Source organism: Pantherophis guttatus, chromosome 2 (genome assembly GCF_059756535.1).
Source record: "Pantherophis guttatus breed Tessera chromosome 2, ASM5975653v1, whole genome shotgun sequence".
Lineage (NCBI taxonomy): Eukaryota > Metazoa > Chordata > Lepidosauria > Squamata > Colubridae > Pantherophis > Pantherophis guttatus.
In genome coordinates, this window is record NC_142064.1 from 274,846,008 (window position 1) to 274,862,343 (window position 16,336).

At 41.9% G+C, this 16,336-nt stretch overlaps 1 protein-coding gene across 1 annotated transcript; it reads right to left on the reverse strand.

The window, feature by feature from the left end:
* Positions 1 to 2,406: 2,406 nt before the first annotated feature.
* LOC148115944 (vomeronasal type-2 receptor 26-like) lies at positions 2,407 to 5,532 on the reverse strand. Its single transcript, XM_087885314.1, has 3 exons — positions 5,449 to 5,532; positions 4,971 to 5,097; positions 2,407 to 3,317 (listed from the first exon to the last, which is right to left on the reverse strand). Exons 1-3 carry the CDS (start codon positions 5,530 to 5,532, stop codon positions 2,407 to 2,409), a joined length of 1,122 nt encoding a protein of 373 aa, XP_087741440.1.
* Between the last annotated feature and the right edge of the window lie 10,804 nt (positions 5,533 to 16,336).

The window sequence follows — 16,336 nt, forward strand, 5'->3', positions numbered from 1 at the left end:
TCTCTTTGTTAGACTAGACATGCCAAGTTCCTGCAACTGTTCATCACATGTTTTAGTCTCCAGCCATCCAATCATCTTTGTTGCATCACTCTGGACTCTTTCTAGAATCTCAGCATCTTTTCTGTGTATCACAGTGACTAAAACTGGATTCAGTATTCCAAGTGTGGTCTTACCTGTGCAGTATAAATAGTTAGTAGCACTACATCAGGGGTGTCAAACTCATGGCCGGTGGGCCGAATGTGTCACACGAAGGGGAAAAATGTCTGCTTTTGAGCCAGGTACTAGTTACTTTGGGCTCCAATGGGGGAGCATAATAGTGGAGGGGATTGATAGATTAACAGAAGATCCCAGCTCCCTCCATCCTGCCCCACCCTTCTCATCTTTTAATTGGGTTGCAGTGTTTGGCTTTGTGTATGATTGTACTTATTGTATTGGTGGAACAAGCCGAGAACTACATGGTAGCACAAAAGTCAGAGATAGTAGAAAGGTAGATGCAGAGGGAGAGAGGAGAATAAGAAAGCCTGTTCTGAAATGTAAGACTCCCCTCATCTTTGTAGCATATTGGAACAATGCTATCATGTCTCTCCTGGTCCTTCTTTTCTCTAGACTAGACAAACCCAATTCTTGGAACCGTTCTTTGTATGTTTTTGCCTCCAGTCCCCTAATCATCTTAGTTACTCTTCTTTCTAAAGTCTCAACATCTCTTTAATATTGTGGTGACCAAAACTAAATGCAGTATTACAAGAGTGGTCTTATTGAGACCACTTAATAATAATAACAATTGGTTTTTGATACCTCTTATGGTTTTGTGTACTTTGTTTATTATTTTTATTATTTATTATTATTGGCCACACCCACCGGGTCACCTGATCACCAGGCAACTCCCACCAATTAAGCCACGCCCACAGAACTGGTAGGGAAAATTTTTAGATTTCACCCCTGGGTCAGTGTCCCTAACTAAAGCTATGGAAGGTAGAAGGACAGTTTCATTGTCTTTGATGGAATTAAGACGGACATCTCCTCTCAGATTGCCACCACGTTGGACTCCTACAAAATCTAAGCTGTATATGTATAATGTTCTGTAGCCCACTTCCCATGCTGTAGGGGGTCAGTAGAAACAGTCGAATGTCTGAACAAAATAAGGAGATAATGATTTCCTGTAGCAAATTTTCTATCATCTCCAACAGGACAAATCACTTGTTTTTTCATAGCAACCATCATCTTTATAATAATTTCCTTTTTCTTTAAAAAAAATCAGCTCACACTAATGCATACTGTTGTTAAATATTCTTTATTGTTTTATATCACATATTCCTTTTCTATGTTGAACAGTGTGTTTTCTAGGTGTCCAGAGTGTTAACGTATAAACATCATCATCATAATCATTATAATCATATATACATAAACATACATGTGACAATATCAATCGTTATTAAAAAGTATACTATCTTCCATTATAGTATTGATTATACAACCATCAAAATATTTACTCAGCATTTTTTCTTTCTCATGTAGTCCATATTTTACATAAATCCACTCCTCTAACCTCAGTATCTCTCACTTGCATACTGTTAATGTCATCTTTTCATTCTTTTTCATATCAGCTCTGTTTTGGAAGAACAGAATTCAGTGACATTCAGCAAACATTTCATTTTTTTATTTGATATATCAATCTTCAGAGGAAGGCTGGAAAAGATGACCATAGAAAGTTGAATTAGACCCTCCCCCAGGAGGTGATTGAAAGGCTCTTGCACCTAAAAAAAAAAACATTTCCAAAAGAATAGAATTTTACCACCATACCAGAGTTGGATTTCAGCAGGTTGTGACCAGTTCTGGTAATGGAAAAATTGTGTAGTTCGGAGAACTGGTAAATACTACCTCTGACTGGGTCCACCCCCATCTGTTCTCTGCCTTCTGAGTCCCAGCTAATCGGGAGGAAATGGGGATTTTGCAGTAATGTTCCTCTGAAGTGGGGTGAGAATGGAGATTTTGCAGTATCCATCCCTTGCCACACCCACCAAACCATGCCATGCCCACCAAGCCACACCCACAGAACTGGTAGTAAAAAAATTTGAAACCCACCACTGCACCATACCACTACCACCCTGCCCCCATTATATACAGTATTTCTGGCACACCAACAAGAATCAAATTGCACACATGTCATGATTAAAAAAAAAAACCTGGGTGTGGCATCTCAGGCCTCAAGTAGGCTAAGGACATTGGCAGATATTCTGCTCAATGGACATCTTTGAGTTTTACTTTATCCAGTTTGGGATATTATCTTCCAAATGCCTTTTAAACATGGTAAGGACAATCATTGGCCTGCTTATGTATGGAGAAGAGCTTGGACCATTATCTTGGTGCAGACTGTTGAAAAAGTTTAAGACCTAAAATTCCTCTGTCTCATATTTCTATAGTTTTTCTGGTTGTAAGATGCTCCTTTGTGTTCAGGTCCGGCCTCAGAATGATGATGTAGCACTTGGGGATGAAGATGCAGCCCAGCAGAGCAGCACTGGAGGCCAAGATGGAGAAGACCTGAACAGCCACCATGTATTTCCCTTTAGTGCTCAGGTAGGTGGGAACAAAAGTCACCCAGACACTGCAGAAGACCAGCATGCTGAAGGTGATCAGCTTGGCTTCATTGAAGGCCCCGGGGAGATCCCTGGCTAGGAAAGCCACGGTGAAGCAGATGGCAGCCAGGAAGCCCATGTAGCTGAGGATGATGTAGAACATGACATCAAAGCCTTCATTGCATTGCAGAATGATCATTCCAGGCTGGGAATGGAGGTCAAAATCAGGGAATGGGGGAGAAACACACAGCCAAATGGTACAAATGATAATTTGGACAGCAGAACAAGAAAGGATGATGGAGTTGGCCAAGCTCTTCCCCAGCCATCTCTTCACTCGGTTTCCTGGTTTTGTGGCCAGAAAGGCCAGCACCACTGTGATTGTTTTGGCCAAGAGAGAAGAAATGGCGGTTGAGAAGACAATGCTGAACACTGTTTGTCGGAGAAGGCAGGTGGCTTGCCTTGGCTGACCAATGAAAAGGAAAGAAGACAAGAAGCAAAGCAGGAGGGAGACCAGAAGGATGTAGGAGAGGTCCCGATTGTTGGCTTTGACAATGGGAGTTTCTAGGTATTTAATGAATATGATTAAAACAAGGCCCGTGGTTAGGAACAAGATTAGGGCAAAAGAGACCAGCATGATGCCCAGGTATTCTTCGTAAGACAGGAAGGTTATAATTTTGGGGATACATTTTATTCGGTCCTCATTTGGATATTGATCAGGTGGACACTTGCTGCATTTTTCTATATCTAAGAATACCAAAGGAACATTTTTTTAAACAACATTTTTTCTCCATTCACATTTTCAGAAATAGCTTCTTAGGACATCAGATTTCCCAAATGCATGTTTTAAGATCTCCTCAAAATAAAGATAATATATATACACAAACACACACACTTGTATGTATGCATGTGCATGTGTGCATGTTTGTGATATATGTGTGTGTGTGTATATATACACACATACACACACACACACACACATATATACATACACACACACACCTATATACATATATATACATACACATACAAAAACAGATATACATATACATATACATATACATTTAAGGAACTGCATTTAAGTTCTGGAGCTCACAGGATGTCTGCTTCTTTCTTTACTAATATGGCTGGAACTCATATTTTTAGAATAGTTTGTAACTATTTACAAATAGTTTGTGAATATATATATGAACACATGGCAAGACCTCAAACTCGGAGACAAACCAAAGCCCGGGATGTGGCATCACAGCCATCTGCTCAGGGCATTACATCAAAAAACTCAGGATATCACAACACTAGAACTCAGGATGTTAACACACAGCCCATTACCCAGGTCGTTAAAACACAAAAGACTACTCACCCACACAGGATGTTACGAAACAGCTGACTAATCTGCAAACATCAACTCCATCAACTAATCAAGATGTAACAACACAGGCAACCCGCTCACAGCAACAAAGCCAGCACCCCACAACTCCCCACCACTATTTATAGAGAGATGCTAGCTCCGATCACACTTTCCTCACACAAGCACAAAGCCGAAGACACCAGCCTGAAGATCAACCCTGACTGCTCTCTAGAAGGTCAGATCCTGAAGATGAAACTCAAATATTTTGGACACCTAATGAGAAGGAAGGACTCACTGGAGAAGAGCCTAATGCTGGGAAAGATTGAGGGCAAAAGAAGAAGGGAACGACAGAGAATGAGGTGGATGGATGAGTCACTGAAGCAGTAGGCATGAGCTTAAATGGATTCTGGAGGATGGGAGAGGACAGGAAGGCTTGGAGGAACATTGTCCATGGGGTCACAAAGGGTCTCCATTTGTTATACGACTTCATGAATAACAACAATATATACTCTCTCTCTCTCTCTCTCTCTCTCTCTCTCTCTCTCTCTCTCTCTCTCTCTCTCTCTCTCTCTGTGTGTGTGTGTGTGTGTGTGTGTGTGTACATGAACAGTGGAAATGTGGGTGAAATGAGATGTCCCCAAAATTGTCCACAGCACCTCATTGTGGAACAGTATAACTTCTTGGTGGGAGGCCCATATAGAATACATTGGAAGATTCTTTCTATGATTATACTCAGGTATTTCCTCAAGTTTCAAAGAAATCTGATTTTCCTAGAAATCAAAATATGGAAGGAAGTATCCAAACTAAATCTAGAAGAGAGATTTTATATGGTAGTAATGCAGATTGCCTAATATGGCAAACCCTCTTATCTCTTGGCAGCCTCTCTTTCAAGATCATTTTGCTGTTCTTCCCATTAGATAAGTAATTGTGCACTTTTACAATAAAGAAGAAAACAGTTGAGTTTCAATCAGTCTCTTAACTTGCACTTCCAGAAAAATGCTCTGGATGAATCAACTTCCCCAATGCCTCCTCTTTTCTTTGGTGTCACCTACCTTCCTGAGTGGAGATGGTCCCCTCTGGACAAGGAGCACAGTCATAACAGCAAACTGGCTCTCCTTCTCGAGCCCGCTTGACAAATCCAGGATGACAACTTTCCACACATTTGGACTCAGGCAGAGACTAAGCAGAAAAAAAATTAATGCCAAAGAAAATATGTTAGGACTAACCATCCATAAAAATCAAAGGTCAAAATAAACCTTAGCCAAAGAAACTCTATACTTCAATCAGATAAGCCTGAACTCTCTAACGAGTTCCAAGTAGTTGCAAGAGATACAATTACTGACAGCTTCTGCATTTAGGCAAGAATAGGCAAGAAAAACCAACTGTATAGGTATAGACTAGGTGAAACTTCACTTAAGGGGGATCTACCTGTGTTTCTCCAAAAAGAAGGCCGGGTCTTATTTTATTTTTTTTTGACCCCTGAAAAACTGGCTAGGCCTTATATTTGGAGGGTTCCAATTATTGACTCACTTCACGACGGTAGCGCCGACAGCCCCGCCCAGCAGGATTGATCCGGAGCTCTGTTATCACCTGCAGGTGCCTTCCGGCAGGCATCTAAAAACAAAACAGAGACCAGAGTGATGGGTGCAAGTGGCAGCAAGTGGCCACAGGAGAAGCAGCCGCAGAAGAAGGTGAGGCAGTTGTCGGGGTGTGAGAAGCCTGGTAAGTAGGGCAGCTCTACCCCCATCCCCACCCTAGGTTATTTTTTACCTGTGTGCCTTGAACATCAGGGTGGGCAGGGTCTTAATTAGGACTAATTTTGTGGGTGGGGCTTATTCTGATTACATGTGCTCAAAAACACAATAGGGCTTCTTTTCAAGGTGGGTCGTCTTTTTGGAGAAACATGGTAGAAGTCCTAGTAGTTCAACATTTAAATATGAATCATTGGAGACTTTCAAAAAGAGGCAGAACAGCCATTTGTCCAAAATGATACAGTGTCTCTTGCTTGAGCAGGGGGTTGGACTAGAAGATCTCCGAGGACCCACCCAACTTTATTATTCTGTTCTAACCTGAAATGGAGGTTCAGGCTATGGGAAATAGATGAAAGACAGCAATATTTCTCCCACCTTATTGACCGATTTTAGCAATGACAGAGTTTCATCACTGGCAGTAAATCTTTGCCTCTCAAAACTCCCCAGTTTCTCATTGATGGGAGCCCACCCGGGAAGAAGCAGCCAGCTTATGACGTTCAGATCTGTTGCTACATCTCCATTTTGGTCCATGTACAATTTCCAATGGGAAATATTGAAAAACTCATTCTTCTCCAGAAATGGATGGAACTAGAATAACAATCCAGGAATTTTAAAAGCAGAAATCTTTGTTTCTTATCCCAGGTGGTCTTTTCACATTTGAAACTTTCATCCACAATTATTTAACTTGCAAATATAGTGAGTTGGGAGAACAAGCATTACCACTATCTCCACAAGTGAAAAAGGCTCAGATAAATCTAGCTCAGATAAATTGTTAAATGATATGTGAAAAAGAATAGATATTGACAAAATATAATTGACCAAATTTGCCTATTAAAGGAAACATTTTAGAACACATCACAAAAAAAAAAAAATGAACAAACAATGAGATTATTCATAAATGCCTTGGGGGGAGGGAGGGAGAAAGAAACGTGGAGTTCTCAAGAAGAAAATTGCCAGGCTAATCTTTTCCCAAGTTGACCAGATAGGAAACATGACCTCATAAGCTAATTTTACATTATTATAAGGTACATTAAGAGTTCTCACAGGTTTTATAGCCCAAATTTCCCACCAATACCAATCTCCCCACAAAAACAACCCTGTGAGATTAGTTGGGCAGAGATTGATCAACCTGGGATCCCTCAGGCTGAGATCAACCTGTGAGGTTGATCGGACTCAGAGTGAGTGATTGGCCAAAGTAACCCAGATGGCTTTTATGGTTAAGACAGGATTTGAATTTATAATTTATTTTATTTATTTATTTATTTAATTTAAACAATCTCCCACTATCTAGCCTGCTGCTATGCCATATATCCACATATAGCAATAACACTTAGACTTATAGACTACTTCATAGTGCTTTTACAGCCCTCTCTAAGCGGTTTACAGAGTCAGCCTATTGCCCCCAACAATCTGGGTCCTCATTTTATCCACCTCAGAAGGATGGAAGGCTGAGTCAACCTTGAGCCGGTGAGATTTGAACTGCCAAACTGCAGCTAGCAGTCAACTGAAGTAGCCTGCAGTCCTGGACTCTAACCACTGCACAATCTAGATTATATAGATTATAGGAATGCTGGTGATATAACTTGATTTCATCAAAGTATCAACAATATATTGATACTATATACCAATATAGTATGATTAAAAATCTGAACCTTAAGTGAAGGCTGAATAATATGAAATTATAAATGGTCTTAAAAATTGTAATCAAATTATTTTCTATTTTCCTTGTATAACTGAGGAGTGGTGGAAAGCAATTAGTTCTTGGTCATCTGTTTTCCTCTATTGTCATTAATAAAGATAGCTACTTGATAAAAAATATGATTTTGTGATGCAACATTTATATCAACATGTAGACAAACCTATTCTGATATTGTTTGAAGACTAAAGAGCTTCCAATTTATTGATTTATTTTTGAATACTGCCTATTTGTATGTAGATTACTAGTTTACTATACATGAACAGATTGTCTCTCTAAAGCCTTTAGCGTGTGCTCTTCAGTCTGAAATTAGGTGACCAATTCAGCTCGTGTGCTCTGTTGAGGTGCTCCACTATCAGCCCCCTCCACCACAAAGATCCCGCAGGAGAAGGGCAGTAGGGACAATTTGTTGGATCTGGCAGAGTGAGAACTGTGGACCACAAACAAGATGCCTTTGGTGTATTCCTGCATAACAGTTGCTCTATCCCTGCTAAACTTAATGGGGAAACTAAGGGGGCAAGTCCAGCTGTTTGTGATGATGAAGACTCAATTGGGCAGGGGATGATGGTCCATGCAGGAAAAGATACCTTGATAAGGGAAGGTCTGCATCTGGTATTGCAAATCAGCCATGTGTGGTGAGTACAGTATCTAAAAACAGAAGCCATATTCTGGTTGGTGACTCAATTGTAAAGGTAAAGGTAAAGGTTCCCCTCGCACATATGTGCTAGTCATTCCTGACTCTAAGAGGCGGTGCTGATCTCCGTTTCAAAGCCGAAGAGCCAGCATTGTCTGAAGACGTCTCCGTGGTCATTTGGCCGGCATGACTAAACACCAAAGGTGCACAGAATGCTGTTACCTTCCCACCAAAGGTGGTCCCTATTTTTCTACTTGCATTTTTTACGTGCTTTCGAACTGCTAGGTTGGCAGGAGCTGGGACAAGTCACGGGAGCTCACCCCATTACACGGCACTAGGGATTCAAAATGCTGAACTGCTGACCTTTTGATCGACCAGCTCAGCATCTTAGCCACTGAGCCACCGCATCCCTCTTTTGTAATTTCGACTCAATTGTAAGAGGTGTCTATTTAGGAAAGAATGTGGACTATTGAAGGAGATGAGGATCTGCCTGGTACAATTGCCAGCAGAGAAAAGGGGCGCATTGTTAGGATTGTCAAGAATGCTAGCAAGGATCTTGATGTTCTGGTGCATCTTAGCAGAAATGATCTGTCCAAACCAGATGCGTCCTCTATACATAAGGATTTCCAGAGTTTGGGGCAAGAATTCCTTGACTGATTGGGCCCACAAGATGTCCCTTTCTGGCATGGGTGGCCTGGGCCTGTCCCATTGGGGTGAAATGGTTCCTCAGGTAGCCTGGACTCATAACATGCAGGGCTTTAAAGGTTACAATCAACACCTTCAATTGCACCTGGAAGCAAACTGGTACACAGTGCAGCTAGTGGAGCAGTGATGTAACATGGGCCACCCCAGGGATCCCAAGAACTGTCCTCACCACTGAATTCTGCACCAGTTGTAGCCTCCAAATCTCTTCAAGGGTAGCCCCATGTAAAATGCATTGCAATAGTCCAAGCAGGAGATGACCAGGGATTGAGTGACTAAACACAGGGACTCCTGATCCAGGAAAGAATGCAACTGGACAGTGCAGCTGTCTTAGCTGTGACTGCCACCTGCTCTTCAAGGAGTTGTGAGTCCAGGAGAACCCAAAAGTTCTGAACCAGTTTTTCAGGGGTAGCGAAACCCTGTCCAGAACTAAAGATGTTAAATTATTAGATCCTAAAGATCCACGCAGCAAAAGCCTCTTGGTGTTGCCAGCATTCAGCCAAAGCTTCTTATCCCCCATCCCTGCTACGTTATTCTCTGTGTGGTTAGTCTGGCCAGCCTTTTGGCCTTTTGTAGCACAAGGAGGTTGAGAAGGTCCTTCTACCTGTCCTTTGGGGTTTTATGCATCCTGGGAGGAACTCCATACCTGCCATGGCTGCAGCTTTGAAGCCTCCATGCTCTCGTCACCCTTCTTGCTTCTCCTTCTGGATCTGGAAGAATATGCAGCTTTCAAGGCATGGGCCAGAGTCTTAGCAACACTGTGTAAACGGAGGTGAAAAGGGATCCACGTGCTTCTATTTTCCGGTGTAGGCTCCAGGGGTGCTTTCTGGGTGCATCTTTTCCGACTTTTGACAGAAAAGATGTGCTTTGAAAAAGAACAGTGAAAAAACCGATCTTCCAATTTCACATAGAGTTTACTTCCAACAGCATCATCTTCTGGCCTTCCTTTTTCCTGAAAAGCGAAGCTCCAGATACTATGGGTGTATTTGTAAAGATCCACCCGACTCGATACCAAATACTCAATGGCTCCCAAGATCCAGATTTTCCCTTCAATCGGTCCTGGCATAGTGTCAAATTTAAACTGGAAAATACGAATTCTGTCCCAAATGTCAATATTTTCTATGTAGTTCACAAAGACATTAACTTGTCTCCACTTGGAGACATCATCACCGAGAGCTGCTGTATATCCAGTGTCTGAGAATCGTCGTGATATAACAACACAAATTCCATTCCTGACAAGCGTAGGAGTAAAAGTCCTCAAGAAACTCTCTCCCTCCTCTGTGTCTGAAGTAATGAGACCAATCAAAGTCCATCTAAAATGGAGGAGCAGTTGGAGAATTGCTGGGTACGTGATCCCTTTTGGGGGGAGCATCCGGTGGAAAAAAGGGAATTGACTTTTTTCGTTCTGAGCTTCTGAAACAAATGCATCACTGATCTGAAAAGGCAATGAAGAATGCTATGCTATATTTTGGGACAGATCAATTCCAAAATACTAGATTTTAACAATTCCAACCTAATACTCATGAACATGTTAAAATACTTTATTGTTGATTACTCATTGAACTATATAAAAAACCAGGAAATAAAGTACAGAACATTAACAAATTAATTAATTTAAGTTGAAAAGATTCCTGACCAGCCTAGCTGACAATTTCATCATCCAAAAAGTAGAGGAGGGAATTAGAGGAAATGCTATACTGGACCTCATTCTTACTAACAGAGATGATAGAGATAGATTGAATTTGCAGGAATTTGGTGGGTGGGGGAGAGTGAATATAATGCAAACCCAAGAAATAGAACACATTCCAACCAGTGTTCTTAAACATTAAAAAAAACAAAAAAAACTTATTTTAACAGAGAGAGAGCTTGGGAAAGATTCCAGTGATGAACAACCCAAGAAGCTTGGGAATCTATGAAAAACATGTTAATAAAAGCCCAGTCCAGCACAATACCAGTGAAAAAGAAAAAGAAATCCAAGAATCTTGCGTAGCTTCTTCTCCAGTAATATTACACCAGAGCATACAAAACATATGTTAGATCAATTCTCGAATACAGCTCATCTGTCTGGAACCCGCACTGCATATCGGACATTAATACCATTGAATGTGTCCAGAAATATTTCAAAAGAAGAGTCCTCCACTCTTCTGCTTGCAACAAAATACCTTATAAAATTTAGAACTATGCCGCCTTCGGTATGATCTAAGCATAGCTCATAAAATCATCTGCTATGATGTCCTACCTATCAATGACTACTTCAGCTTCAACCGCAACAATACACAAACACATAATAGATACTAACTTAAGGCAAACTGCTCCAAACTCGATTGCAGAAAACATGACTTCAGCAACAGAGTGGTCAATGCCTGGAATGCACTACCTGACTCTGTGGTTTCATCCCCAAACCACAAAAATTTTAACCTAACTCTGGCTACTGTTGACCTCACCCCATTCCTAAGAGGTCTGTAAGGGGTGTGTAGAAGAGCCCCAGCGTGCCTACCATCCCTGTCCTATTGTTCCCTTTAATTGTATTCATTTTATGTATTCAATTCACGCTTATACTTATATATATTATCTAATACGTACTCGACAAATAAAATAAAATAAAAGAAAGAAAGAAACCAGCATGCTTACATATGTATCTATTTCTTATAAACTGAAAGACAAAAAGGACAAGTTAAAAAAATGGAAAGAGGGACACAAAACTAAGGCAGAATATCGACAGATAGACTGAATCTACAAAGATAAAGTCAGGAAAGCAAAGGGTCAGAATGAACAAAGACTTGCAAAAAAACTCAAAGATAATTTTTTTAAAAAAAGTTTTTTTCAACATATAAATAAACAAGAAAAAAAAATCAATCCACTAAAGAGAAACAATGGCAAGGAAGTAACAGAAAGTAAAGGAGTGCTGCTTAGCTCATTCTTTGCATCAGTCTAGCCTGGAGACTAAAACATATGTCAAACAATTACAGGAATTGGATATAGCTAATCTAGAGAAAAGAAGGGCTAGAGGTGACATGCTAGCCATATTCCAGTATTTGAGGGGCTGCCACAAAGAAGAGGGGGTGAATTTATTTTCCAAAGCACCAGAAGGCAAGGCAAGAAACAATGGATGGAAGCTAATCAAAGAAAGAAGCAACCTAGAACTAAGGAGAAATTTCCTAACAATGATAACAATTAACCAGTGGAATGCCTTGCATTCAGAAGTTGTGGGTGCTCTAACACTGGAGGTTTTCAAGAAGAGACTGGACAGCCACTTGTCTGAAATGGTATAGGGTGTCCTGCTTGAGCAAGGGTTGGACTAAAAGACCTCCAAGTTCCCTTCCAGTTCTATTCTGGTTGATTGTTGACTAATAAACCCACCAATACTTTGCCTATGGAATTCAAGAGCTGCTTTTTACCATGGCCCTTATTTGTTTACACCGAGCCATACCTGATCCCTGCCTGACAATAAAGGCCATTGTGACAAGCAGTTCTTGGATTCCATAGGCAAAATAGGGTTGGACCTATCACTCACCCACAACCTCCCCACTCACTTTACCAGATAGAGAAACACACACACAAACCTGAGGGACTTTGTAGGTGCCTACTAATGTTGACATCTGAGTAGAAGTTTCCCTCTTAGCTGCATCAACAACAGCCAGAAAGTTTTCCTTCCTTCCACAGCTGTAGTTAGGAACATTGACTTGCCCAGTAGAGAGGATGTCCAACAAAGCATCTGAAGTGCCAAGGGTACTGAAATAGTTGTCGTGCAGGTTGTAGCCAAGTGTGAGATTGGGCAGGAGGTCGGGATTCATGTTGACTGTTTGAATGGCAAAAGCCAGGGTTAGCAATTTAAAATAGAGTCCTGTACTGTAAAAAAATGTTCATGTTATTACCATCATCAACAGCAACAATAAAATCATTTTTTTTCCAGTTTAACCCTCTTTGTCTCCACAAGTCTCCTGTGTCTTAAGCCAATACAGATCCAAAGCCAAGGACACATGAGAGCAACCCATTGGCAGGTATTTTTTATGAGCTTTGAGAAGATGGGATGGAGATAGTCCTCCACCGCAGTTAAAAATCATAAATACATCATTATTTATATATGTCCTAATATTCATCTGCCTATTAACCTGTATGCAAAAGAATTCAATCATTAAAGTGGAACCACCATAAAATGAAGACGATGTGTATAACTGACGCAGAAAAGCAACTATAAAAAGAAATCATTCTCTATCCCTCAAAGGATCAAGCATTGAGTATCAATGAGTAGTTATATAAATATGGAAATAGGCTGGTCAGAGGCATCTGCAACCCTTTCAGTCACTACTTTTAACTAAACTCAATATCCCCATGATGAATGGAAATGGTAATGTTAAGAGGAAAAGCATAATACTAATATAGTATTAGAAGGGAAAGCATAAATAATCTGAACTTATTTCAAGTTTTCTTTGCCACATGTTTGAATTCGAATACATTTCCCAAAGGAAGACAAAAGAGGAAAGCCATGAAAATCAAAATGATTCAAGAAATTAGATAAGTCCTATAGTATAAGAGTAAGTGAAATAGTGTTAGAAGTGCAAATGGAGGGAATGCAAATCCATCGCAGTGAATAACTTACTAGCGAGACTCACTAGAAGGAGCCATGTTGAAAGGCAACATTCTATGTTTATGTAAAATTACAATGTCTTTAGACATTGTTTCAGTGGTGATTGCAGCAATGAGATGATCTCCTGGCCTGTAATAGTTCCAGGGTTTTTCCTCATCACGTATCTCAAAATTCAGCGGGCATTTCATTCTTAGCTTCTGAGAGAGTGCCTGAGACACCAGCAGCATTAGAAGCAGAAGATCCATCATTTATAGGACTGAATCAATCCCTTTCCTGTTTCTAAACAAGAACAAGAAGAATTAGGAGAATTCAAGGCACTCTCAGTTTCTTGATTCATAGAGACAAACCAATCTTCACCTGAAAAAGAGAAAGTATATTCAAGAGTTCAATCTCTGCCTTTCCCAAAACATCTGCCATACAGAGAGTGAGCTGTGGCATTTATCCTTATCTGATGAAAGTTTCCTTTCTTGTTGATTTAATCTGATGTTAACATCAAAGACAGTCACTATAGCAGAAAATGTCTCAAAGACCGGAATGGTGATAATTACAGTGAAAAATCACAAATACATCCCTGAGGGTGTTGTGATCCTTTCTGTCAGAACATGTCCAGAAAGGGATGCTGGAGGAAAATAGTTCAACACCTAGGGAATTAACTTCTGCTGTCCTTCATTGTGATGTCTTGTCTCCAGAGACTTCTGGGGAAGGTCACCCAGAGCTATGAAGTTCAATTAAACTCTACATTGATGACACAACTCTAGTCCTTCATGGAGCCAATCAGTGTCCTTGAATCCTTCCTGATGTTCAGAGGAGGGTCTTTTTGTGATTTTCTTTTCTATTGGATCTCCATATTTCCATGCTAAATTGGAATTGATTTTAAATTTCCTTGTGCCTGAAGTGAAATTTCATTTCCCATCAGTTTAGGAAATGTCAACTGTTGGATAAGAGCCAACTAAGAGGCTGGAAAGTGACAGCCTGTGGACTGTTATCATTGTTGAATGTTATCATATCCTTTGGCCTTCCCATCTCTGTTTGTAAACCCTCCCTAAAATATGGATAATTGGTTGGCAAGTGTGGTTGGGAATCCCAATATTCCTAATGCATCAAGTTAGGGGGAATTTCTCCTTAGTTCTACGTTGGTTCTCTCCATGATTAGTTTCCATCTAATAACTTCTGTTTTACCTTAAGTGTTTAAGAGAAACGATTGTCTCCATCTTTTTTGTGGTAGCCCCTGAAATATTGGAACACCCTAGTCTGTCTCTTTGTTAGACTAGGCATGCCAAGTTCCTGTAACTGTTCATCGCATGTTTTAGTCTCCAGCCATCCAATCACCTTTGTTGCATCTCTCTGGACTCTTTCTAGAATCTCAGCATCTTTTCTGTGTATCACAGTGACTAAAACTGGATTCAGTATTCCAAGCGTGGTCTTACCTGTGCAGTATAAATACAGTAGGTAGTAGCTCTACATCAGGGGTGTCAAACTAGCGGCCGATGGGCCGAATGCATCACACGAAGAGGGAAAAAGTTTGCTTTTGAGCCAGGTACTACAGGAACCATTGAGGTGATACCGCCCCAGGTGCCTGATGGATCCTGATAGGTTCCAGATGGAGCTTGGGCCATTTCCTGAGGCTCTGGCACATGGCTTGACTGAGGAGCTGGTGGCCGCCTGGGATAGGGCAGCCGCTGGAGCTTTGGATCGGGTCGTGCCTTTGTGGCCTCTGACCCGGCGTCGATCTCACCTGGCTCCTTGGTTCACCGAGGAGCTGAGGGAGATGAAGCGCTGGAAAAGACGCCTGGAGAGTGGTCGGAGGGCCAGCCATTCTGAATCTGAACGAACACTGGTAAGGTCTCATATTAAGACCTATCTGGTGGCGATAAAAGTGGTGAAGTATAACTATTTTCCAACTCTTATTGTGTCATCAGATAATCGCCCGGCCGCCCTGTTTAGGGTGACCCGCTCCCTGCTCCACCAGGAAGCGTGGGAGGACCCCTTGGAGGGTAGAGCCGAGGATTTTGTACAGTATCTGTATAACAAAATCACTCAGATTCAGGAACACCTGGACTCTGACTGGGTAGATTCAGCAGGGAGGACAGAGACAGGTCTTGTGAGTATTATCTGGGAAGAGTTTGATTCTGTGAGACCCGAAGATGTGGACAGGATACTGGGCAGACTGAGCACAGCCACATGTTTACTGGACCCGTGTCCCTCCTGGTTGGTGCTGGCCTCTCGGGAGGTTACAAGAGGCTGCCTCCAGGGGATTATAAATGCTTCCTTGAGTGAGGGTGTCTTCCCTGCCACCTTGAAAGAGGCGGTGGTGAGGCTTCTCCTCAATAAGCCTTCCCTGGACCTGGCAGTGTTGGCAAATTATCGCCCAGTCTCCAACCTTCGCTTTGTTGCGAAGGTTGTTGAGAGTGTGGTAGCGCGACAGTTCCCCCAGCACCTGGATGAATCGTCATATCTGGATCCATTCCAGTCGGGCTTCAGGCCTGGGTACAGCACGGAAATGGAATTGGTCGCGTTGGTTGATGATCTCTGGAGGGCTCGGGACAGGGGTTGTTCCTCTGTCCTGGTCCTATTAGACCTCTCAGCGGCTTTTGATACCATCGACCATGGTATCATGCTGCACCGGCTAGAGGAGTTAGGGGTGGGGGGCACCATCCTATGGTGGTTCTCCTCCTTTCTCTCTGACCGGTCGCAGTCCGTGTTGACAGGGGGCAGAGGTCAACCCCGAGGCCCCTTGTATGTGGGGTGCCACAAGGGTCGGTCCTCTCACCCCTTCTGTTCAACATTTATGTGAAGCCGCTGGGTGAGATCATCCGTGGTTTCGGGGTGAAGTACCATCAGTACGCTGATGATACTCAGCTGTACATCTCCACCCCGGACCACCCCAATGATGCCCTTGAAGTGATGTGCCGGTGCCTGGAAGCCATGCGGATCTGGATGGGGAGAAACAGACTCAGGCTCAACCCATCCAAGACCGAGTGGCTGTGGTTTCCGACATCCTGATATAGTCAGTTGGTGCCATCACTGACTATTGGGGGTGAGTCATT